Consider the following 24,521-nt stretch of genomic DNA (forward strand, 5'->3'; position numbering starts at 1 on the left):
CAAGGGATGAGAGTAGAAACCCTCATTTAAACTTCTGGTTTTCTGGTAACTCCTATCCAAAACTTAACTTTCCTGTGTATTGATGGGGTCTGAGGGGAAAAACATTTTCTGAGTAGGATTTGTATATCACCAAGGTTATCAAGGCTTTTCAGAGTGGTATGCAGCAAGAGCACGGAAGCAGGAACTATTGCAGATGCTGCTGCTCAGTGTGCTGGCTGCTGTGCCAGAAACAGTGCTCAGAGAGAAGGATTCTAGGATCCTTCGCACTAGAGAGTTCCCACTTGCCCCCATGCATATGTCAATGTCTGGGCTTAGTAGCAAAGCCTGATGATGTAAAGGCTGCATGTGCATCAATGTTGTGTGAGGTTTCTTAATGTTTACTTTTATGAATATAATAAAAGCTGCTGCTACTTTTTTGCTCAAGTTAGTGCTGTTGATATTGGTGACAGTTCAATATTAAGTAGTAAAACTTGTGTTTTAGGTGTTATGCTAGGTAACAGTTATGAAATGTATTCTAAACATGGAGGAAATATAGTTCCTGATTTTTTTAAAAACATTTAAAATATTTGTATAAGGAAAAATGGGGGGAAAAAAATCTTCATAGCTACAAGTAACATGTGTGGTTGCCCCGCGTTTGGGTTTTATGTTATAAATATCTGATTTTCTCATTTAGGAAAGACTAATGTGCAGCCAAATTTAACTAGGGCAAACCAGGTTCTTTGTAATAGTTGTTAAACTTTGTTCTAACAAGTAAAGAACCAAAAACTTTTGGCCAGTTCAGTTAAGAGTGGGATGATTAAATTCTAGGCGATAGTGTGGGTGAAGATATGTGATGCAACACACTGAGATCATGTCACACCAGTTAATAAGAATTTGAAATGCTGTAGGATAGTAGTTTTTATCCTACAGCTTATTATTCTATAGCATCTATATAATACATACACAGTAAAACAGTGTGTGCATACAAGTTTACTTTGTATGTGTGCATATACACAAATTTTTAGCTAAAAGACAGGAAGAACATAATTAAACATTCAGGAATCATCTGAAGAAATGACACATCAGTCATCAGCTGAGAGACCTAGAAAGGGCAGATTTCTCCAACTACATCATTTTGGATATTATTATGTCTGAAGTGGAATTTCAGCTATTTTAAGCAGTGTTTAAAAAGCAATGGAAAAATAGGGGCAATCTTTACTGAAGTGTAAAATGTTCTGTATTATTGCTCTTTTTATTTTTTAATCTTTTAGACTTAAAATAATGCTAGTTATGTGTGTCCTGTATGTGTGCATTTGTAAAATTTAGTGTTTTAGTTTTCCTGCAACATTTCATGCTACATGTGTAGCACAACAGTTACCATATTTGTTTTGTGCTGGTACCATCATCACTGGCATTGTACTATCGTACTGCATACAAGTACGTAGGTATGTATGTATATACAAGAGGTTCTGGCATTTTCTGGGCCACGTGTGAAGGAACATGCTCCTCATTCAGAATGATGGCATAGGGCTGACAATATGTGTGTGTGTGTGTCATTTTGAGGTAAACTGTGTATCTCTTAAATATTGCAGAAATTCCTCACCAAGAGGATACCAGTGAAATGATGCTCTCTCTTACAGCAGATGGATTGTTACACAAATGTAGAGATAGGGTAAAGTGAATTTTGGGGAGAAGGCTATTCTAATCACATGCTGTGGAATCTTTAACTTCCATGAAGAAAAAGCGTAACTTTACAGTCTGATCCAGCACCCAGTCAAGACAATCAATAACTTCTGATTGATTTTTGAAAAGCATATAAATTAAACTTTTAGCCTGATATGTGTATGCATTTTTTTTTTCTTGGAACTCCTTTAGATTGAGCTAAGCCTGGAATTTAAACCTTGAGATTCTAGAGAGTCTAGTTATTTTGGAACTTCTGCTTGTTTTATGTCCTGATGATAATTAATATTATCAACTACATCCATTAATAAACAATTTTTTTAATCCAGTGTGCATACAGCAGAGTAAGCATAGTGTGTTACTTGGGATGTATAATTATGAGCATTCTTACAGATTTTTGGCACTTCTGTTTTTTTTCTGTACCCTCTTGCCTTCCTCCACACAGATAGAGAAGACCCACATCAGAACCATTCCCATTCTGGATAGAGAATGGAAGTATTTTGCTGAATATGTTGCTCCTTAATTATACGTTTGAAGAGTTTGTGGTTGCCTGACACAAAGCATTTCTTTTTCAAAGACCAATATTTTTATTTAAAACATTCTCTCCCTTGGTAGCTTAGGGCACAGGAAACAAAGGTTTAATAAATTGCCTGGCTGCTTAAATGATCCTTTCCCCTGCACCCTCTGTACCTCATATACTGTACTACAACCAGAGCTAGGGGATGTCTCCATAATGTCGCTGCTTCTTGTTTAAAAAGAGAATAAATGTGCATTTCACAGAGAAGGCTTCCCAAATGACACTCTAAGGAAATGACAGCAAGTAGTCTTCTTTTACAGCCTGAGCTGCTTTGGCTTTGCTAAAATTTATTACATTGTAACTTTAACATACTCACGTTGGGAATGTACAATCCAAATAATTGACTAAGGGAGTAGGTGCTTTGCCTCAGGAAGGAAACTGCCTTAAGGCGTGGAGTGAGAAGGTGTCAGTGGAAAAAACATTCCTGTCTGACCTGTAAGTGCTGGGGTTGCTAGTTACCTAGCACTTTTTTCCCCCCTAGTATTTGTTGGCATATTTCAAGCTGTAACCTGCTGAATTTCCAAGATAACCCCAAGCTGGAATAACATGGTATCTGTGTCTCTGTTTTCACAGTGCTGATCAGGCTCTAGACAGATTTGCTATGAAGAAATTCTTTGATGATAAAGTTTCAGCTTTAATGCAGCCATCCCAAAAAAGGTATTCAATTTATTTCTAATTCATACCAACAAATAAGAAATGTCAGTTATCTTCTGCCCCCATTCCTTACTCTCTCCCCTGCTGTGTGAAGGCTGTTTCCTCTAGATCCTCCAGTGATTCCTGAACTCTCAGCACTTTATCTTATATTAATCTTCCTTGATGGATGAGATCTCTGCTTCAGTTCCTGCACGTAGCCCAGCATAGATAAGACCTTTTGTACCACCCTGTTATCTGCATGCATTCTTACTGCATTGTTTGTTAGGAAAAGGAGATGTTGCAATCCATTTCTTAATTGCTCCAAGATAATAATAAACTCATTTTTCCATAGCATAAATGTTTTGTATGGAACGCGTGTTGATTAGTATGCAATAAAGATCTTATTATCGCTTGTTTGGAGGATCTGCAGATTATGCAGTCATCCCATGCTCATGCTAGTAAATATTTGTCAAAGCATGTATTATGTATTCTGTCTATCTGGATGTCTTACCTCTTCAGTCTGTCTGCGTGAATGAGGTTGAGTTATGACTTAAAGCAAGTGGCTTGAAAAGTGAATAGTTCTAGGGCTGACTATTTACCTGACTCTGAGGTGAGGTAATGAAGGATTCAGTACCAAAAGAGRGGAGCAGTTTTTTGATATCCATCAGACAACTGGTTGTGATATAGCTGAATCTTGTAGAAATGCAAAATATCCTTTGGGTTTGATTTAGTAATACGGATTGCTTTTGGTTTTAATCAGCATGTATACATTAGGTTTTTTTAGAAGTTGTTTAAAGGATAAGACTTTACTAGTAATTAAACTAGAAAAATATGTAGTAATAATGTGCATATAGCATTTGGTTCTGTTCATGTCTAAATAAGAAAAGCTTTCCCATTGCCTCTTGAACCCATTTGGTGACCTGCACAGCTCCTTTTCACATGAGAAATAGTAACACAGCATCCCATTAGACTTTAAACTGCTCATAAATAGAAGTTCACTGATCTCATTATTCTTTCAGTTTTATGCCTGCATACATACACTTTGTATTGTAATAAAACAGGATTTGAGGTGATGCCTACCAGATACAGAGGCATGAACTGTGGGAACAAAAGGAAAGAGGTGGTCTTAATGTTCCTATTAAGAAGCCTTGTGCATTAGTTCTGATTTGAAATGAGCACCCCTGCGGCAGGCACATTTCCATGGAGCTAAGGAAGGATTCTCACCGCATCCTCTGTGACCTGTGCCTCGTGGCAGTTTTTACAGCCATGTTGACAGGAAGCTTCCATAGCTACTGACTTAGGTGAACTGTATGTGAGCCCTAAAGCTAGAGATAAAATAGGTGTAAATGGTGCTATCTTGGTTTGGCATCCTCTTCCAGGAGACTTGCTTAGTTCCTCTAGGGTCTCCAAGAGGGACTCGGTTCATTTCCAGACAGATGAAGTTAGTGTCTTTGCTCAGCAATGCTGAACTTGAGCTGACCGTCTTCTGAGCACGTACACATGCACATGCTTGGGAGTCTCTCCCCCCATGACAACAGAGGATGGACTCCAAACCATGCATCAAAACTGTTTTCCTACCAAGCCTAACCTKTGCTTCAGGCAGTGGCTAGTAATCCTGTTGCAGAGAAAGGTAAAACCGACTCTGTAATATTCCTGGCTAGTTCTATAATCCTTTCTAACTCCAAGTTGATCAACTAATGGCCTGAATCACCTTTTTAATATGCTTTTCCACTGAAGCTGTTGCTGGATAATAAAATAGTCATGTTCTTGTTAAAATCCAGTTGATGTATAAGTAGGTATAATTTAAGTGAATCTCAAAGTTGATATAATGTCAAAATATACCATTATTGTATTTTGCAACTTTTTCTCCACTTAATTTTGTCCTCAAAAATTAAATTGTGGTCATTATATGCATCAGTTCTGAAAATACCACCTACCTTTTTTTCCTCACTGCTAATGAGGTGCTGTAACAGTTGCAAGGAGAGCAACCATGCTAGAGACTTCAGAAGTCCTACTTTGAATCCATCTTGGAAATACTTAGTATTCTCAGATATTTCAGTTGAAGGTTTCCCTGAATAAGTGCAGATATGGAGCCTTCATATATAAAATTTCTATATAAATTTTTCAGTTTAATTGAACACACCTCTCAAAAATAAGTAAATTGCCTGTAAGCATCTTGAATACACTATCTGGAGAAATAAGGTTCAAGAATTCAGATGAATTTTTGAAATAATTAAAAACAGATGGGGGTGAGGAGAGACTATTCAGACTGAGTGATTGCTAATGCGATGTTTTACCATAGTGTTTGCTGTTACGCAGTTGTAGCAATTTTTAAACTGGTGCTTTTGCTGCAACATTCTCAGAAAGACTGAAAGGGGAAACAAGGAGCAAAGCTGACTTCTAACATTTCAAAATAAAGCAACCTTGCTAGCTGTATATAAAAAGAAATCCCTTCAAAACCACCACAGCCCCCATTCTGGGGTAATAGAGCTGTCATGGCTGGGCAGAGTATCTTTAACTGTGGTGTTACCAGGAGTGAGCAGTAAGGAATGGGTTAGTGAGATTTGTGTGTAAAGGGGGAAAGGGAGGTGATTTTTTTTTTTTTTTTTGTACATTCTTGAGAGTGAAGTTAAATGCAAGTTATGTCATGGGCATGAAAGAAAAATGCACTCAAAAACAATAGAAAAATGAAAGGAGACTGATTTCACTTGGTTATTTAAGGAGATAAGAGGAATTTTTTTTAAACACAGCAATGGTGTTCACCTGCATGTACTTGCTTGTGAGCTTATGACCAAAGCAGTTACTAAATAGCAGCAATACAAAGATCTTCACATTGCTATGGCATTTTTCCTTTGTTCAGCACTGAAAGAGATCACTTTGCAGTATAAGGATGTTATTTGCCTATAGTGGCTTTTATGCTAAGATTTCTGACAAGGGCACTTGTTGCTCTTGTTTTCATGAAGTGCGCTTCACTGTAAACGGAGTGGGACCCAGTGTGAAAGCCAGTTCAGACCTTCAATTGTAACTAGAAATGTGTATTGAACTGGCTGGCTTTACTAGCTCTGTGAATTACCTTTCTTATTTAGAATAGTGATGTCAATAGGTAAAATAAAGACCTTTGCAATAGTAATGTAATAGCCATGGATTTTAAAACCCAATAAATTAAAGTGTCTTTTCATGCTATTTTATGACGATTATTCTTTTTGGAGTTACACGTAATGACAAAATGCTAGTCATGATCCATGGTCTAGAAATACTAATGTGTAAAAATTCTGTTTCCCTCACACAATTGCATTTCTGTTTTTTTTGTAATTTGGACAAATTTTGTGTTTTTAGATATGTTCAATTTCTAAGTGGCCTTCTATCTGGATCTGTGAAAATGAATACAACCCCTCTTTTCCTGCACTATGTTATTCTTCATGGCATCCCAAGCTTTGATGCAGGAGGAGGTAAACTACCTAATTTTTCATATTCAAACAGAGGCTCAAAGTCTTGTTTCACTTTGGAGTTTTCCAGAAATTGTGCCTGAATCTCAAAGTCAGAGTTGATGCTCCTTGATATCAGTCCAAATATTCCAATAAAAGAACTGGGAGAAGGGAAATATCCTAACAAAAAAATGAGTATGTAGGCCATGCAAGAGAAGGTGGAGCAAAATTTTCCTCCTCTGTTGAATGCAGAGACAATGCTAGATCAGTCTGCCTTGCTTCTGAACTGCTGTGCTCCTGGTTCCTGGAAGAGACCTGAGAACTTACTTGTGTTTCCTGGGCAAGTGTCTTCCTGTTCACATCTTCCCCTTCCTTTTCTGAGATGGGTTTTTTTCTGTAGAAAAGCTGTTCAGATATGGTGGACTTCTAAGGTGGCCTGCTGTAATCAACAGCTTTAAAATTAAAATACTAAACCAAGATGATGTAGTAGAGCTTACCTCACAGTGAAGTAGTACAGCGCCTTCCCTTTATCACCCAAGAGTTACCTAATACATGTCTTTTGAAATGTCCTCTCTCTGAGTCTGCGAAGCTCCATTGTCGTCACTGTTGTTTAGGCTGTGTTATTTTTTAAATAACTATTTCAATAAAAACAAAGCGTTTATTGTAGTCAGAGCTTTAAGGTTGATTCTAGTTTTGAAATAAAACTGTGAAACAAGTTTTTCATTTAATTTTCAAAAATGTTTTTTATTTTATTCTTAGGTTTTTTTGGCCATTCTCTACCTCCCTTATTCATTTTGTTTTCCTGTAGAAAAATGGGAAGGAAAGAAGCCATTTAATAAGGAGCAAAGTGTTCCCTCTTTCTTTTCTTATGGTATCCTTTAAAAACCTCCCCTTCCCCAATTCAGAACTAATCTGGAGAGCAGGGAAAACTTGACTTTATTTTACAAAATATTATCAAAAACTATTTTGGGGGAAAATGAATCTGCCAACGTTCATTTTCTTTGGAAAGATGTTTTAACAGTCAACATTGTGCCACTTGTATGCCACTTTGCTCAATCTGGATGTGCACAAAATTTCCTAATTATAATACTAAGAAAAAGGAAAATAATTACAAAAATAGTCTATTCTGTTAACTTCTTTTCAGTTTGTCGGCCTTTCCTGAAGTTATACCAGGCTATGCAACCAGTTTATACATCTGGAATATAGTAAGTCTTAGCCATTTTCTTTATGTGTGAGTCCAATTTTTAATTCTCACAATTGCAGAATTGCTTAATCTATTTTCTTGTTTGTTTCTTTATACCATATATTTTATTTTTCTTTTCTCTCCTGTTAAGTAGTGTAGGGCCAGAAAATCAAAGCCGCATCTGCATTGCTATAGAGCCAGCCCAGCTTTTGAAGGGAGATGTTATGGTAAGTTAATTGTATGGAATGAAAATCTAGTACTGTGCCTTTTAGATTATAGCCTCTATTCTGTTTTGCATTCTTGTAAAAATAAATTGAGAAAATCATTGCAGACATACTAACAAATAGATGATTAAATTCATTTAATAACCTATCTGTTTTTTTATGAATCAAAATTATCCTCAAATTAGAAGGTTTTAAGGAGCCAAAACAATTGCTGTTAGCATTCCCATTTCATAGCATCACCAAATGCAGTTATGCCTGTATTGCTATTTTCTTTATAAAATTTGTCTTGGGAAGATTTATAACTCAGCATTGAAACACCCTTGCCCTGTAACTTGGCAGACAAGATTCACAATCATAAAACTATATGCTGTTAAGAAAATACCTGATTGCTTCTATATTATTTTGGGACTGAAAAAGGTGATATCAAATGAAAGTTTCCTGATTCTACTGGCAGCTGCAGTATCCAGAAGGCACTCTGTATGCGCAACATAGTTTGTGTAATTTGCACTGCTGTCATTTTAAATCTCTCTGCTTTCTCTCATTTGTCATTTGCAGTTATGCAAGGAGAAAGTAAAGAAAGATAGTTGCCATGTCTTTCAATTGGTTAGACTAAGAAGATAGAAGAACGAGTAGAATGAATGGGGGAGGAATTTTCAGACAGAGTATTCCTGTGTATATTGCTAGTAGGTTTCAGAATGCTTTTTTATTTACTTTTTGATTGAGGAATGTTGAATCTTGGTAAGAGTCTCCTTGGTATCAGATGCTTTTTTCTTTTTTAATTCATCTTTTTTTTATTATCTTCCTTCTTCTCTGTGTCTTGTCCTCCTTCCCCTCCCAGTTCAGTTTAGTACTTTGTTCTTCTTTTTTTCTTTCACTGAAAGATGGAGAAAGAATAATGCTTCTAAATAGCCTGCTATAAATTGTCTGGAATACTCTAGAGGTTTGGGGCAGTTTCAGATTTGAGAAGATTATTACTCATCAGAGGCGTTGTTGATGCCTAAGCAAATTGAGTAGATTACAAAAGAAATCAGTCCGATATCTCTCAAATACTTGCTTAAAAGAAAAAAAGGTGCACATAGCTTTTCAGTAATGCTTTCCATCAGTAGGTTTTTATATCATTTTAAAAGAGGCCAACTTCATTGGTCCCATATTATTACTGTGGGATGTTTTCTGAACAAGCCAACATCTTATTCAATACAGTAGTATTTCCTAAAGAAAGACTTCAGTTATGAATGTTTTTTTTTAGCTATGGCTAAGCATAGCCATCAGTGGTTTCAGGAAAAACAAAAGTCTCTAGTGCCCACTCCCCCAACTCCATAGGGTTTAACAGCTTGAAGTGCAAGGATTTTAAAAAACAGAGGTCTTTGTAATCTTTGACTTGTTGCCTTTGTTTCTTGCAGTCGTTTTCTACAACTGTGTTTCTGAAGAAGTCTTGGAGAGAACCAGATGTGTATTATTTATCCTTTTGACACTACTTGCTTGCCTTGGGCTTACAGAATTCCTTAAGACAATATAAAAGGCATGTGGTGATGAAGCACAGCCACAGCTGTTAAAAAGCTGCACTGACGTCAGTAAATGCATATAGGTATTTCCCAGCATATTACAGTGGCTTGTATTACTCTTGAATATACTGTCAGAAGGCAATGGAGTCAGAATTCAAAGTTAAACTTAGGCTCCATTGAAAAACTCATTAAGTACACTGAGTGCTAAAAGATACTTTCAGTGTCTTAGGTATAGATGTACAGTGAATGGTTGGTAAGAGGGTCAGATTTTCATAAACAATCACAATACTGTATAAACAAGTATTTTAGAAAATTCTGAGTTAAAATTCTTGAAAGCTATTACTTTGAATTAGAAAGTAGAAAGAAGTACTCTGGTAGTTGCATAGTTCTCTGAACTGACCCAGATTAAGCATTTAGGATTTTTATAAATATGATGTGAAAGGTCCTGAGTAAGTCCTGCATCTGTACAAAGCCAAAACTCTTACAAGCTGGAGGATATAATATGTTTTACAGTTATTCAGCCTTCTGTATCTTCAGTAACTCTCATGCATGACCCCCATATAAAAACAATGTGGCTCTTTAAACAGTTAAAATAAAAAAGATAGCACTTTAACACAAAATTGTGGAGGAAGTTTATAACCTTAAAGAAGCTCTTCAGTCTCTTCAAGCCTCCTTTTGCTCACAGCATATAATTGAATAGGATGATAACAGTTATTTGCGGGCTGATTATAAATTTTGGAGAAGGTTAGTTCATCAGGGGCTCTCTTACTGCCATTTTTCTGTCCATTTTTCACTTCTGGCCAAACTTGCACTCATTTCTTAGGCAAATATCTATCCTCCTTAACAGTGTTTTGCCTTTACGTAAAACTATTGGGTATTGCGAAGAATAGGAGGTTATTTATTCTTGAACTCAAGCATTCTAACTGGTTTTCATGGCTTATATTTTGCCAGAATTAAACTTTATTATTGTTTTACCTCACTGGCTAGCATTGTGCATTTGCACAAGCCTTGTTTTCCTACTGCCAAAAAACCAAACAAACCCCAAAAGTACTGAAAATTATTTTTAAAGTTTGATTACTGTCTGTTTTAGGAGTAATAATTGGTTTGAATTCAGACTCTTTTCTTGAGCTTTGACATCTGATACAACATGCTTATCTTTTGAGGCTTTTTGCTTTGTAAAGGAGAGCAGTTTAAGAAGAATGATGCAGTTGATAAAGGCATAATAGGGATCTACAGCTGTTCACCTGCATGTATCTGTTTGGTCTTTGTCATGCTGGAGTTGGATACTTAATCAGTTTTCCATTCTTCTTGCGTTTGTTGGTGTAGATTGGAAGTGACTGTATGGGAATCAGATGATAGCAGATCAGTGTAGATGAAGGGAGGAATCAAGTCAGTTATGTTCTCTTAATTCTCCAGTCATTCAAAGATGTCTTAATTGAATTGGACTGTGAATGAGTATCCCTCAATAAACGCTAAAGGCTGGTTAATATGGGTTGGTTTGGAAACAGGCTTGAATTATCCTGATGAAATTCACAATTAAAAGTGTTGCGCCTTATCCGATCTTTGTGCATTGCTCCTCCTGGTCCTCTCCCACTTTCCAGGTAGAATGAGAGTTTTTGGAGAAGTTGTTTCTCAGGTGGGTGACTAATCTCTTAAATGAGAGGTGGAGGCAAGAGTGAATTTTAAGTTCTTTTGTGGAATGGCCCCTTGGGCTTCTGTTGAAGAGACAAATACCTTCAGCTACATGAATAATACAAAAAGAATGCACTGTCAAGTTAAATGAGTCTTCAGAGACTATTATCTCTATTTTTCATCTCGGAAAGAGCATGATGCTTCAGATTGAAGAAAGGCAAGGGGTGGGATGGGCCTTGTAGTTCACCCAAGACACCTGATGACCAAAGCCAAGCATAGTTTTGACAGTTGTGTTTTGATGATTGTTATCCATGTCTTTGCTGCCCAATGCACCTGGTATATGGGCTGAGATAGATCACAAATTGTCCGGTGTGCCAGGTGTATGGTCAGTGCTGATGGACTTCGAGAATTTAAGACATCGCGGGATTACTGTAATGGTGGATAGCGTAGAGCAAAAATTTAGGTTATGTTTACAAATGCTGTAGTGAGAAGAACTGTGTAACTGTGCTTTACCCTTACTTACAACAGTGTCTATCCTAAACCCCTACATCTTTCTTGTATTACTTCACCTCCCTTTTGCTTGAATGCCTATTTGCTCTTCAGTTATTCAGTAGCTTCTGCTAGAAACACTTTTCGCAGTCTGGCTTAAAAAAGGAAGATTTTTGTTATCTCTTTAATGCATTTCAGTAACATCTACTTGATCATTAAATCTTGAGGTCCTTTTCAGTCCTATGACTAAGATTACCAAAATTTTTATATATTCCTATAAGAATGCTGAGTGGTCATATATTGCACTGGACTCCCCAAAGAATTAGTAGGTAAAAAGTCCACAGGTCTGGTCTAAAAGAAAGTGGTGTTAGAGAATATTTGTGTTATGTTCATGTTTAGCAGCTGAAATTCATACTAGATGTTATTTTTTGATACTTCTGTGTTGTTCTAGGGTAGGTGGCAAAACTACCACCGACTTCCCTCCATAACATAAAAGAAGATCCTATCACATTTGTACTAGTAGAGGAGATTTAAAAAAAAAAAAAAAAAGTCCTAAAATGGGTGTAATCAACTTGCAAGTTTTCTGAGAAGGCTGCTCTATGTAACTGCTTTAGTTATTTTGAAATGGATGTGCTGTCATTTAGTTTTATATTAGTTTGGTGCCATGAAAAAGTACTGATATAAGTCTGCGTTCCAACATTGTAATGACACATGTTATGATTCTGAATCATCATTGACTGATCGGTGACTGATGGTGATGAAAGTAGTAATTATTATTTTTACACATCCAAAACTCGATCTTGCCTTGGGCCTGTATAATTTTAAAAGAATTGAGCAACCCATGTCCTGCTTGTTACAACATCAGTGGTGTCTGCAGTAAATGGCACTGTGGTTGGTTTGTTTAGACACTAATTCGGACAACATACATGCCGGTTTGTGTAGATTTTTAGAAATTGCTAACTGACATGTTTTCCTTTATTTTTTTATTTTTTAGCTGAAGTGTTATCACAAAAAATATCGGTCAGCTACTCGGGATGTGGTTTTTCATCTTCAGTTTCACACTGGAGCTATTCAAGGACACGGCCTGGTGTTTGGCAAAGAGGACCTGGATAACGCCAACAAAGGTACTTGCCTTCTGTGGTTTGTTGGCTGTCAGTGTGAACAGGGGTGGATGCATGTGTCTGTGCATGAAGTTGTTACATTCAACATGAGGACAAGTCTGTTTTCAAAGTGCTTTTCTATATATATAATTTTATTTTTCAGTTCCCATTCCTATCTTTAGGAGAAGGGAGACTACTGTATGCTAGTTATCTCATAACACTGCAGCACAGCTAAACCCCTAATGAAGGCTAAAGATCTTTGGATGAGTTAACTGCTCAAAATAAATCAGACACTCCTACATAGCCCTTACCTCAACTTCTGATATTTGTAAAAACAGCAAACATTTCTTTAAAATGGTGACTCTCTTAGTCACCATTGGAGGATATAAGATGAGCTAAGGGCATCACTTTTTGGCTGATGAAAACAATGACAAAGTTTGATGCTAGGTTTGTCTGAGTATGGGACCCTTTTAATTTACTTCAGACTGGATGCCCAAAAATGGAGGCAAAGTTTTCAGACATATTTGAAAATCTGCGTTGTGCTAATCTGTACTTTCCGAAGGATTTCTTAATTTTTTTTTAATATTTATTTGTAGGATTGTATCTTACCTGCCCTATATAAACTGAAACAAAACATATTTTCCTGCAACATGTGCCTATACAAAAGTTTTTTGGTCAAATACTGCAATTTAGCTAATATAACGAACACTTATAGTTTGCTCCCAGGTATGTTTTCCTTTAACAGCCACAGACAGCCATGTCTGTCGAGAGGGACCTATTTTTCTTCTCGGTTTTTGACTGTTCTTGGAAGAAAACAAAATTCCAGCTTATACTTATGTGGCCTTTTTTAGGGAATGTGGCTGTTCTAGAAAAAAATTGCTAGATTTGAAGTGAAAAGAAGTGTGACAAAAGTACATGTATTAATAGCAATAGAAAATCTTGATTTCTGAGTGCCTTGAAAGTGTTTCTGTGGGAACTAGCTTGCTGAAATATTATCCTTTTTTTTTTTCAGATGATCGTTTCCCTGATTATGGGAAGGTAGAACTAGTGTTTTCAGGAACCCCAGAGAAAATTCAAGGTGAGTATCCAGTATACAAAAAAAAAAAAAAAAAAAAATACTTTGGAAGTGACTGCATTGAAATGTATGTTTAAAAAAAATCATTTTTTATCTCTTAGAAAATCTAGAATTGAATTTCAGTGCTAAAATATGCAATATAGTTACAGATTTAAATGTAAAGAGTTTAATGAAGCCTCTGCATTTACATCAGTGTTAAGAGTGATCCAACATTTAAAAAAATATACCAGAACAGCGGCTGACCACCACTAGATACCACTTCTATATCTGTAGAAAACACGCTGTATTATAGGTAGCTTGCTTAAGCGTAAGTGACAGCAGCGGTCCATCCCATAACACTTTTTTGGCTGTTGTCATAAGTGATCAAGTTTGATTAAATAGTGAAGTTGGGCTGTCTTCAGTTTAACATAAAGAGAAATGGTTCTAGTTTTTCCTGGAGATGCTTCTGCTCTGAATCTGGTTTATAGAGTATATCCTGTATACCTCCAGAATATATTCTATTCTTAGATATCTAAGATCATAGACAATTACTGACTGCAACAAGAAGGACTTAAATCGTGCTTTATATTGCAGTTTGATTCTGTTAAGGGTTTTGTTTTTATTTATTGTGTTACAAAAATTATAGGTTCTGCCTGAGACTAAATGAAAAACAAATATTCTGAACAGTCTGTGTCTCGTACATAATCCTATTAGGTGTCCTGAGAATTGCATATTTTCCTCTTCAGTCTTTTTCACAATTTTGATTACTAACAGACTTGTAATAGCAGTCAGTAAGAAGTTGGTTTCTGTCCAGCTGAGCACAAAGATCTCACTTAGCCTGTTGGAAAGCCATATAAGAAAAAATAGTATTATAAATAAATATCACCAGCTTGATCTAAATGCTTCCTGGATGGTAAATCCTATATTATGCTTGGAGAGAGGCCAGCTGACATGTCTGAAAAAGGATCAAAATTTGTTCAAGTCCCCCCTCCCTAGAGGGAAAATCAAATTTCTGTTTTTAGGAAGCTCTAAGTAGTTGGAAAGTAAGGTTCTCACTGTTTGGAAATTAGTACTCAATTTCTGTCTAAGCAGTTAACAGGCTGGGAAGAAGAGTTCACCGTGAAATATTTATTTACAATTTCTGCAGAATTATATCCTAGAATAATTCAAGTTAGAGTAGACTGCAGGTAGTCTCCAGTCTATCCTCCTGGTCAAAGCAGGGGCAGCCATGAGATTGGACCAGATTGCCCAGGACTTTGTCCTTTCAGGTCTGGAAAACCTCAAAGATGGAGACAGCACCTCCACGCTGGGCAGCCTGTTCCACTGTCTGACTGTCCTTGCGGTGAAAGTAGTCTTCCTTGTATTGAGTTTAAAGCTCTCTTGTTTCAATTTATGCCTGCTCTTCCTCGTCCTCCCACCTTGCGCCACAGTAAAGAGCCTGGCCCCATCTCCTCAATAACCTCCCCATATGCCCTGGGGGGCTGCTGTCAGGTTCCCTCAAAGCCACCCCTTCCCCAGGCTGAATGAGCCCCAGTCCCTTGGCCTCTCCTCCCAGGGCAAGTGCTCCAGCCCTGACCATCCTGGTGGCCCTCTGCTGAACTGGCTCCCGTTTATTAATGCCTTTGGTGTATTGCGTAGCCTGAAACTGGACATGTTATTCTAGAAAATAACCTACTGGGATACAATTTTTAAGAAAGGATGCACTTGCCAGGAAGATTAAGCACCTAATTATTTAGGTAACAAACTTCCTAAATGTGCTTTGTGATAAACATGATCACACAGACTCTGTACAGAGGGCTTTTTTCTGCCTGCACACAAAGGTTCTGGGTCATGGTATTCTTTCCTTCTGATCTTAACTATCCATGTTTTGAAATGGGCACTAATCACAGCACATGCACCACACAGCAGTGCAGTAAAAAAGCACAGCACTGTGCTCCTTTAGACCAGTTTACAACAGGACCTACTTCTCAAGACACAGATGAAGAWTTGGTAACTAAGAGTTTTTGTTGTTGTTCTTATTATTCCCTGTTCTAGATGGAGGAACAGAGGCAGAAAGCTGATTTGATCTGTATGATGTATCTGTATCAAATCAGTGTCAAAGCCAAGTCCAAGGTCATGAGTTCTTGATGTTCATACTTTGCTTTTGAATCACTGGACCACACCTAAATTCCTAGTGGTATACATCTAAAAGCTGAACATTATCTTCTGCCTTGTTAAGGGCAGAAAAATGTGTGTTGCTGCTGTAAATTCCAGGTATGTTTGGCAGAGTGTACTTTTGTGCAGGCAAACGACCCGATCTTGGGCTCTGCTGGAAGGTTAGAGAATGGATGAAACAATGCAGTTGGCACCTTGAGGGAATTGGCAGGGAAAATGGAGTGGCAGCTTAGAACTCTCCCTATGCTCTTTAGTGATATAGTTCTCCAGGATCAGGATGGTAGCCTATAACAAAATCTTATTTTATCATCCCTTTGTTACCATCTCTTTACAAACACTTGTGGTTTCATTCTGCAAAGTTTGTTTTATTGTGCCTGGGTGAAGAGCCAGASAGATTATCTGTGTGAGGGGCTGATTCAAGTTCAGAGATGTGTGACATCATCAAGATGCTCACAATAAATTTTTTTGCTGGTTCCTGCTCTAATGACATGTAAATTAAGCTTTTGTAGTTGCTTTATATAACCTTTCTTCCCCTAGTGTTTCCTCTTACATTTCAGAACATGGTGTTACGGTGGGGGTAGCAACTTCTATCAGAGGGACACACGTGTGTGTGTGTGTATGTCATTACAAATGTGGCTATGATACCTTTCTGTCTCAAACAGATGTTAATTTTTTAGGCTGTGAACACCTTCAGAATGACCATGGAGTGATAGTTGATTACAATACCTCAGATCCACTGATACGCTGGGACTCCTATGAAAATATGAGCCCTGATGGGGAAGGTGAGTAATTTATCACAAGAGGCCAAGGCTAAACCTTTGACAGCTGTGCCACAGTGTTTGAATGGCAGGAAGGAGAGCTCATTTGCTTGAACATAATACAGCTTTACTAATGTGGGAGTTAAGTAGCTGTCCACTCTTGCCTGTTCAGCCACAGTGGCTCTGATGGAAAGAAATCTGTGCTAGTTATTTAAGAGAGATTCTTGTTAATGCATTGAATCGGACTGAGAGACAGCAGATTAGTATGGGTTATTGGTATTTGTAAATTTGCTGAGAGGGGTTTTTGTTATAAAGCTTCTAGTTTGAATCCTGATATGGAACTTTAAGAGCAGCAGAATGATTAATCTTGCAGTATAATGCAGTGATTACTGTATTATCGGGAATGTTGCAGGAGGTACTTTAGGCTGTAAAGTCACAGATAACCAAACAGCAAAGGGTATGTGTATTTGTGTATTTCTCCTCATAAATGTATGTACTTCTCAATTGTCCTTTTACTACTTAGATTATTTTCTGTATCTGCTGGTGCATGCAGAGGATGAAAGTCTCCAGTGGCAGCTTTCAGTTCTGGTTCCAATGTACATATTTTCCTGATGCTTTGCTCGAGTGAATGGCGAAAAGAGTAGTTGTGCTTTTAATGGATATATTTTCCATGTGAGGACTCAGAATGTCACACCTGTGTGTGCACACCAGCACACACACAAGCTTGCCATTGTTAAAAGTAAAAACATGAGAGAAGGTACTGAATGGATGCCAAAGTCCTTGTTTTTACAGCTCTCCTGTTATGAAATGGGAGAGACATGCAGCTAAGATACTCAAATTAGCCACTCTCTGAGGTCAGTTTCCAGCTATTTTTATAATCTTCTAGGATCAGCGTTGGCCATCTAATGGCTACAGCAGTGAGGGCTTTGGGAGCAGAGACGTACTGGGAACCTGGAGGGTTTTTTTGTCTGTTTTTTTTCCCCTCCCCCCACTGAGTCACTCTTGTACAGGAGTGTTTCCTAATAGTGATTATTCACTGCAGACTCCAACTGGTAGCAAACTAGGAGAAAATAGGGAGTGGGAGGAGAACAGTGATTTGGTGCTGGTACACAGGGCAGACAGAGCATTCCACAGAGAGCCAACAGGGGCTTTATAGCTGATTAAGACTGTGCAGGGTCTTCACAAGGAGTAGTATCGGAGAGACTGAGTCTTGGCTGAAACAGATGTCTCAATTTCTGTCTAGGATGTTTCCAGACCATGTGTGAGTTTTTCACTGTTGTTGTGTGGTGTGGGTAAGGGTTTTTTTGTTTGTTTGGTTTTTAGAGCTATAGCATGTGTAAACATAGCCCTCAACAAGCAATGCATTGATGTCATAAATATTTTTAACTGCTAAGTTTGACTGGATAGATAAGTGTGACCTTCCCACCCTCATACATTATATTTTAGATAGCTATATCAGTACAGGAAATCAAAAGCAGAGATAAATGTGTAGGCAGCACACTCTGGGAAGTTACATAACTGTATGTTGCTCCTATCTTGAAGGCTTCATCACAGACCAATCACAAGTGCAATTAACTTGGATTCCTGATGTTCAGAAGTCACATGTGCTACAAAATAGCCTTTTTTTGGATGTAATTTGTACATACAATAGGCTTTTAATTACCTGAGATACATTATATTTATAATGTGTTTGGATATTAAAACATTTATTATGTGTGTCTATAGAAATCACTACAGCAGAAGCATTTCTAGAGAATGCACCAGAAGCACATGAGTTGTATCCAGATGTTCTCTTCTCAAGCAAACATTTAAGAGGCAACATAAGTGTGATCCCGGGGAGCACAACAAGCACGTTTCGGGCAGAGGATTTGTCTCTACAAAGCTTAGGCAAAGGATCAGGAGGAGCTAAAGCATGTGCATGGGGGTCAGTTAGTTTTTCTCTTAAGGCTGAGACCTGTGTTCAAGAGGAAGCTAAGCTTAGTCTGCTCTTTGAGGTAAATATAATCTGCTTAGGTCTTCCTTTACCTTGGATTTATAAATACTAGAACAGACTTCTTGTATATTTTGTTTGGTGGTTCAATAACTAATGCTTTTGCATTAAAAAGGATGAATCCTAGTTTTCACCACAGGGTGGGAGACCACTAAGAGGAGATGCCAGTTTCACTCCAAACAGTGAGTAGTGTCAAAAAGCTTTGAGCCTGAAGCCTCTGGCTACAACCTTGAAGATACAATCTTTTCTATACCTCAGACAAGATTAAGGTACAAGATTTGGTACAATTGGAAGGCTGTGTAACTGTAGTGGTATGCTTAAGATGTGGAAGAGGCTCGTACAGAGTGCCTGTTTCAGGTCTGTTCCATATAAGCTCCAGTTCTAGCCTTGTGTAGGGACTGGTCTTCACAGTTGTGCTTGTTTTCAACGGGGATTTCAATAAGAATAATAGGAGAATTGAGTGCAATAGGTGATTTCTCTATTGGTTATACACCTTTTTGTTCATTTCAAAAATCTGTGCCTGTGAAATTCCAGATCAAGATGGGCAGGAAGGCTACAGCAGAGCTTTGTGAAATGGCCAGGATTTCCTTTGTAGGTGTGTGTGTGTGTGTGTGTGTGTGTGTGTGGAATGGCTGTTTCCAAAATGATGGGTTAAAATGGAAAAATAGAGATGAACAAGAAAGCGGTATCTCTCTTTTGAAATCCTACACCTATTTGGCCTCATTACCAAAAGAACAAAAGATGAAAGGACTTGATAAAAGAAAAATGTACCCAGGGTATCTTGATTTGTTGACATGATACAGTGTTGCAGAAAGAAACCATTGCCTTTTAAATGATCTTGAAATCTTTGATGGTGGTAGTGGTAGAGTTGTTTATGTCTGTATTGAGTAAGGACAGACTGTGGACAGTTTGCTCCCTGGATTTAGTTCCTTGTCCCTCATTTGTAACAGCATAGAAATTTTAACAATTGGGAAGGAAATAAGTGATTTGAATTTCTTCTCACAAATGCTGTTTCTCTTCAGATACCTTAGGAAATGTCTGTTGTATATTGCATTAATAGCCCTCTATAATAGATTGAAGCTTTTATTAGTTTCTGAATTTGTATCAGATTTCCTTCTCCTCAGGTGGTACACTTGCACAGAGACTTGTATTATGCTGATTTAAAAGCCTGCAGTTGAATACAATATTTGGAACCACAAGAATCAGAAGGTTTTCATACTGCCATGTAAAAGTCTGTGACGGTTACTGTTATTTTTCTTGTGGTTTTTAGACTCACGGTACCCATCAAGTCTTGTGCATGTTGTGGGCAGGAAAGGACAGAAATGACTTTTGATCTTGTTGAGCACAGTTTTATTTTTCAGCCTTAAGGCAGCACTACCATACAATAGATGTGTGTGGATTTACAAAAGATTGCTCATTTGCTGCAAAACAGCAGGTTGACCACAAAGATAGGTCACCTGTGGACACATATGAGTAATACCTTCTATTATTTCAAGAGATTGAAATGTGTCCCCTTTCCAGCTAATAATCGTGTTTTGTCAGGACCCTATAACTGAGGTTTTGCAGTTCACATACTTTTATCCACGGTTCACTGTTACTCTTCCTTTTGATTGCTAAAGCCATATGCATCTCCTTTATATTTAAACTGAACTTTGGGGATTTGGACTGTCTGTGATGATGTTTTGAGAGTAGTATGAAGCAAAGTGGTGGACTAAACCATTGTAGGTCTAGTACCTATTGCTATGTTAAAAATTAGTAAAAGCAATTACTGTCCATTTTTATGGCATTTGGAGTGGGAGGGAAGTGGTGGTTCACAATAAGCTAAAAGGAAATATTTTCTATGGGAACAGAAAGTTGAAAGAAACTAGTAGTATTTCCTCCCCCACTTTGCAGACTTTTTTCCTGTGTTTTATCAATTGAACTTAAATATTTCTGTTTAAAACAAACAAAAAACAACACAAATCCCAAGAGCATTCCAAATGACAATTAGTTTTGGAAAAAAGCTTTTCCCCAACTGAAGGGGATGGTGGTGGGGTGGGGTGTTAATGGAAAAATTTGGAGTTGGGATTTTTGAGTTCGGGAGGGGGGATTACCTCTGAATGATAATTTTGAGGTTTATTACTTGGCATAGCAGGCGAGAGATACCATTGCTAAAACAAATACTTCCAAACTGCTGAAAATATAAGACTCCTTCCTACGGTAGGAACCATAGGAACCATCAGTTTGTATGGAATCTACAGGGGATCCTGGTACAGGCCTGGGCTCCCAGGTGTTGTGAAATTGTATGTATTGAAATTGAATGTATTAAAAAAAAAACAAAATGTGTTTTCAAAGAGCAGAAACACCTTTTGGTAGAGAAGATTAATAATTGGAAGGAAAAGATGGCTGCTGTTCTTCCTTTTGTGTTGTGTACAGCTGCTTTAGCTCAGCTTTATTCTAAGTCTTTGGATAGTACAGTTAAGATTATTCTAAAGAGAATGAATCAACTGTGAATAAACAAATTTGTCTTAAGGTGACACAGCTGTGCCCACACAACTGTGGAGTGTGTGCAACTGTTTCTGCCATATATAGTTTCTTTAGTTTTCTATAGTTTTTTTATAGTTTTCTATAGTTTCTATAGTTTTTTTTCTGCCAAAAAAAATTTTTTTTTAATAAAAAAACCCTGTTAAACATAAAAGGTGATAATTTGCCAAAATAGTATTTGTTTTAGTTTGACTGAATTCAGTGGATTGGCTACAGGAATGTGCTTGATTCTTGTTCAGTATGCCAGTTTAAGACTTTTCATTTATTTTAACGACTGCTAGATCCCTCTGCACTCTTTAGACTGCCAACTGTACAGTCTGTGGAAAGAAGAGAACGTGGGCATGTGTTACAAATTGCTAAAAATGACAAGAGAAAGACTTTTCAGCAAGTTTTTACAAGGCAGGAACTTATGTCTTTCACATTTGAATCTTGCTGTTCATTTCCTAGCAGAGTGGCTTTGCTTGCTAACAGTGTTTGATAATCGGAAAAGAAACAACTTTGGAAGCAAAAAGATGTTTTCTTTTGAGCTAAATAGAGTAGGACAGAATGAATCCAAATTCCTATATCTTGGGAGTGTTGGGTAACAAATTTTCTAGTCTATCATACCTATAATCAACACCAAATAGTCATAAATTGCCAAGGGTTTATAAACAGGCTTGCTCCAGCTCTTTTTTTCTTTTTATAAAGAAAAATATCTGAGAAGTGTCTCCAGGTAGGCTATAGCCAACGTCCCGGTATGCACCTGTGTCATGTGATTAGATGGGATGTTTGACTTTATTTGAAATTTTTTTTCCCCTTTTCAACCCAAAGTAAATAGTTATTGAATAGGGAGGTGCCCTCTTGTGTATTTAAACACTTGTTTTCCCAGAGGGCCCCTTCAGTATTGCAAAACTCGAGGGCCGAGACAAAACTGGTTGGCTTTGGTGCCTTAAAAGGAATGCAAATGCCTACCAACGAAAACAGCAGGTTTGATGCCATTTCTGGTGAGTGAAGCTGAAGAATAAATTAGTAGTGAATAAATGATAATTCCAGCTTTTAATCACCAGTTAGATGCAGTACTCCTGGAGACAAAGAGAGATTTATTAGGAGGTGTCGGGGGGTCAGAAGACATCCTGCAGCAATTTCTCTACTCCTGTTTGACAATGAAAATAGAAACATCAAGCTTTTGGATTTATGCTATAAAATGCCGCCAGCTTGCAACAGTATCTAAAATACCTTGGAGTGTCTGCTTTAATTAATTTTCTCTAAGGAAGCTTGTGTCTTTTATTTCTTAATGTTTTGTGTGTTCTTGTTTGGATTTTTAAAAGAATTCTGGTTATTGTTATTAACCCAAAGACGGAGAGTGAATTGGAGATAAATTAATGGAGAATGGTTTACTTTGAATGCTGGTAATGTTCATAGGGTTACAAGATTTCATTTAAAAACATTAAAAAAAAAACCCCCACCAAACAATAGCCAGAGAGGGATGGTAACAGTTAAAATAAAATAAATAGTTTGAAAGTCTTACATCTAGAAACAAGAACAGTTTACAAGCAGGATTTCCCAGGTTTTTATCCCAAGTCTCTGTTTTCTCCATTAGCCTCCTGCCTCTGAATACCACTACTTTCCTTTCTCTTTTCTRTGAGCCCCTTTTGTCCTTAATTCTTTGTAGACTGCTATTTATRCTCTGGTAGCTTCTCAGCCTTTCATTCTGTGAAGGTTATTTGAGGACATTTTTTTTTCTCCAAGTACCAATATCTTTAACAGTACACAGGTTTATCTGAAGCACAGATTGCATGTGTCAAATACTTTCAAAGCTACTGCAGAGCTAATTATTATTATTATTATTTAATTGCATGCTGTGTTTTTTCTTTTTTCTTTCTTTTTTTTTTTAATGGTCTCCAACTAGTTTCTGCCCTATTGCGATAACTGACAGTGTTATGTTGTTATCCCAAGGATGTATTCACCAGCCCTCTGTCAAAGGCTTTCGGTACCCTTTTTGACCCAAAGAACAAGAGGCAAAATTTGGGTGGTTTAAGAGATGTTCAAGGTGCATTCAGATATCTTTTGCAGTTCTGTTTTTATAACATTGCATGAAAGACCTCTCCCTTCAGCACAGGAGGATTCAGACAATCAGAATCTATGAGGAGGATGACGCATGCGGTTGCAGCTCGCTTGCCCTCCTTCCCATACTCTCTAAATAGGCTGTTATCTCAGGGCCATGTAACATGGCTTTTGCAGACATAGTTGTAATTTCCTTCTTTGTCTCTCTATTATCTGCTTCTTTGCCTGAACAGCTCAAAAAGATATGTAGAAAATTTTTTTTTGCCCAACTTATTTCAGTTCCTGAGCAGACTTGCACTTTGTAACATGTGCTTCTTTCTTAGTCATATCAAATGCAGTCTGCGGTTGTTAATATTGTTAATTTAAACACTGTCCAAATTGATACCTCCTTCCACATACAGGTACCATGTACCACAGAAAGAAGCTTCCCTTCACCCATTCTTAAAATCTGTTTAATGCCTCAGGTTGAATTCAAGTCCTGAAAGGCAAACCTGTGCCCCAGGTGTGTGTCCCATTCCTGCAGCTGCTTCCTGAACAGGTCGTCTTTTCTCTCTTGGGAAGGCAGTAGGGCATCCCGTCTGCTCAGCTTCATTAGGCTAAGACAAAGTAAGAAAAAATAACCTTAATTATGGTTTAAGAATCGGATATCTTTTTTTCCCGTAACAGCTTGCTTGCCTGACAGTAGAGCTGTCATGGCAGCAGCAGAGATGGAAAGCGTAACTGGATGGAGCAAACTGAAAGCATCATAGCACATGTTAGGATTTGGTGTGTGTTTGTTCTGTGACTTTGTAAGACCAGAAGGAGAAGCAAGTAAGTCCCCTTTCTCTGTCTGCACCCGAGCATACATACACTGACCTCCCGGGCCCATCTCCAGTCCAGCAACTAGTGGAAATGTGAACAGAGGGCATCTTTAGTCATGGGGCCATTTGCACTGGAAAAATAGGTCATGCTGTCTCTTCAGTGAATGCGTGTGCATGAATGAAAAATCATGATAATTCCCAAATGGCATATTTCTGAGGAAGACTTACAAAACAAAAGATAGACTTCTGTATGAAAGCAGTGGGGTTTCTTCTGTTTTTTCAAGCCACCATGAAGCAAGAGCTAGCCTCTTTCTGGTAAATTCCTGCAGTAATCAGGTTGTTCTGAATTCTTGGGCCTAGATGTAATTACTGTGTCTAAAATCCTGTGCATCGCCCTTTTGAGCTAGAGTCCTTTTCTGTGACTCCCTCCTCCTGGTCCCACTTCAGGGTTTCAGCAAGCTGCTGCACCACTCCCTTCACCAGTAACGACTTTGTGGTGCGGTGTTCACCCTTCTCTTCCCCTTGGCAAGCATATTCTTCTGAATAGAAAAACGTGGGGATTTTTCACTTACAGATTGTGCATGGGTTTTTGGGGTGTGTGGGTTTTTTGGGGTATTGTTTGTTTTTGTTATGGAGGCGCTTTGGTCAGGAAAGCTGGGTTCCAGTTAGCCTTAGTTTTTGAATGAGGGTATTGGGCATGCACTAGTGTTGGGATTGCCCTGGAATTGGCCATTTTCTTGTGACACAGGCATGCTGATTATTGAGACATGTTAAT

At 37.8% G+C, this 24,521-nt stretch overlaps 1 protein-coding gene across 1 annotated transcript in view; it reads left to right on the forward strand.

The window, feature by feature from the left end:
• The window catches only part of TNS3 (tensin 3), a 317,735-nt gene that overhangs the window by 200,006 nt on the left and 93,208 nt on the right, over positions 1–24,521 (forward strand). Inside the window, exons 11-17 of the mRNA XM_026063948.1 lie at positions 2,810–2,893; positions 6,206–6,318; positions 7,439–7,499; positions 7,629–7,704; positions 12,319–12,448; positions 13,437–13,502; positions 16,310–16,414. Coding sequence (XP_025919733.1) covers positions 2,810–2,893; positions 6,206–6,318; positions 7,439–7,499; positions 7,629–7,704; positions 12,319–12,448; positions 13,437–13,502; positions 16,310–16,414 — 635 coding nt within the window. The remainder of the gene's footprint in view (positions 1–2,809; positions 2,894–6,205; positions 6,319–7,438; positions 7,500–7,628; positions 7,705–12,318; positions 12,449–13,436; positions 13,503–16,309; positions 16,415–24,521) is intronic.

The sequence above is a fragment of the Apteryx rowi genome, unplaced genomic scaffold (assembly GCF_003343035.1).
Source record: "Apteryx rowi isolate R43461 unplaced genomic scaffold, aptRow1 scaffold_204, whole genome shotgun sequence".
NCBI lineage: Eukaryota > Metazoa > Chordata > Aves > Apterygiformes > Apterygidae > Apteryx > Apteryx rowi.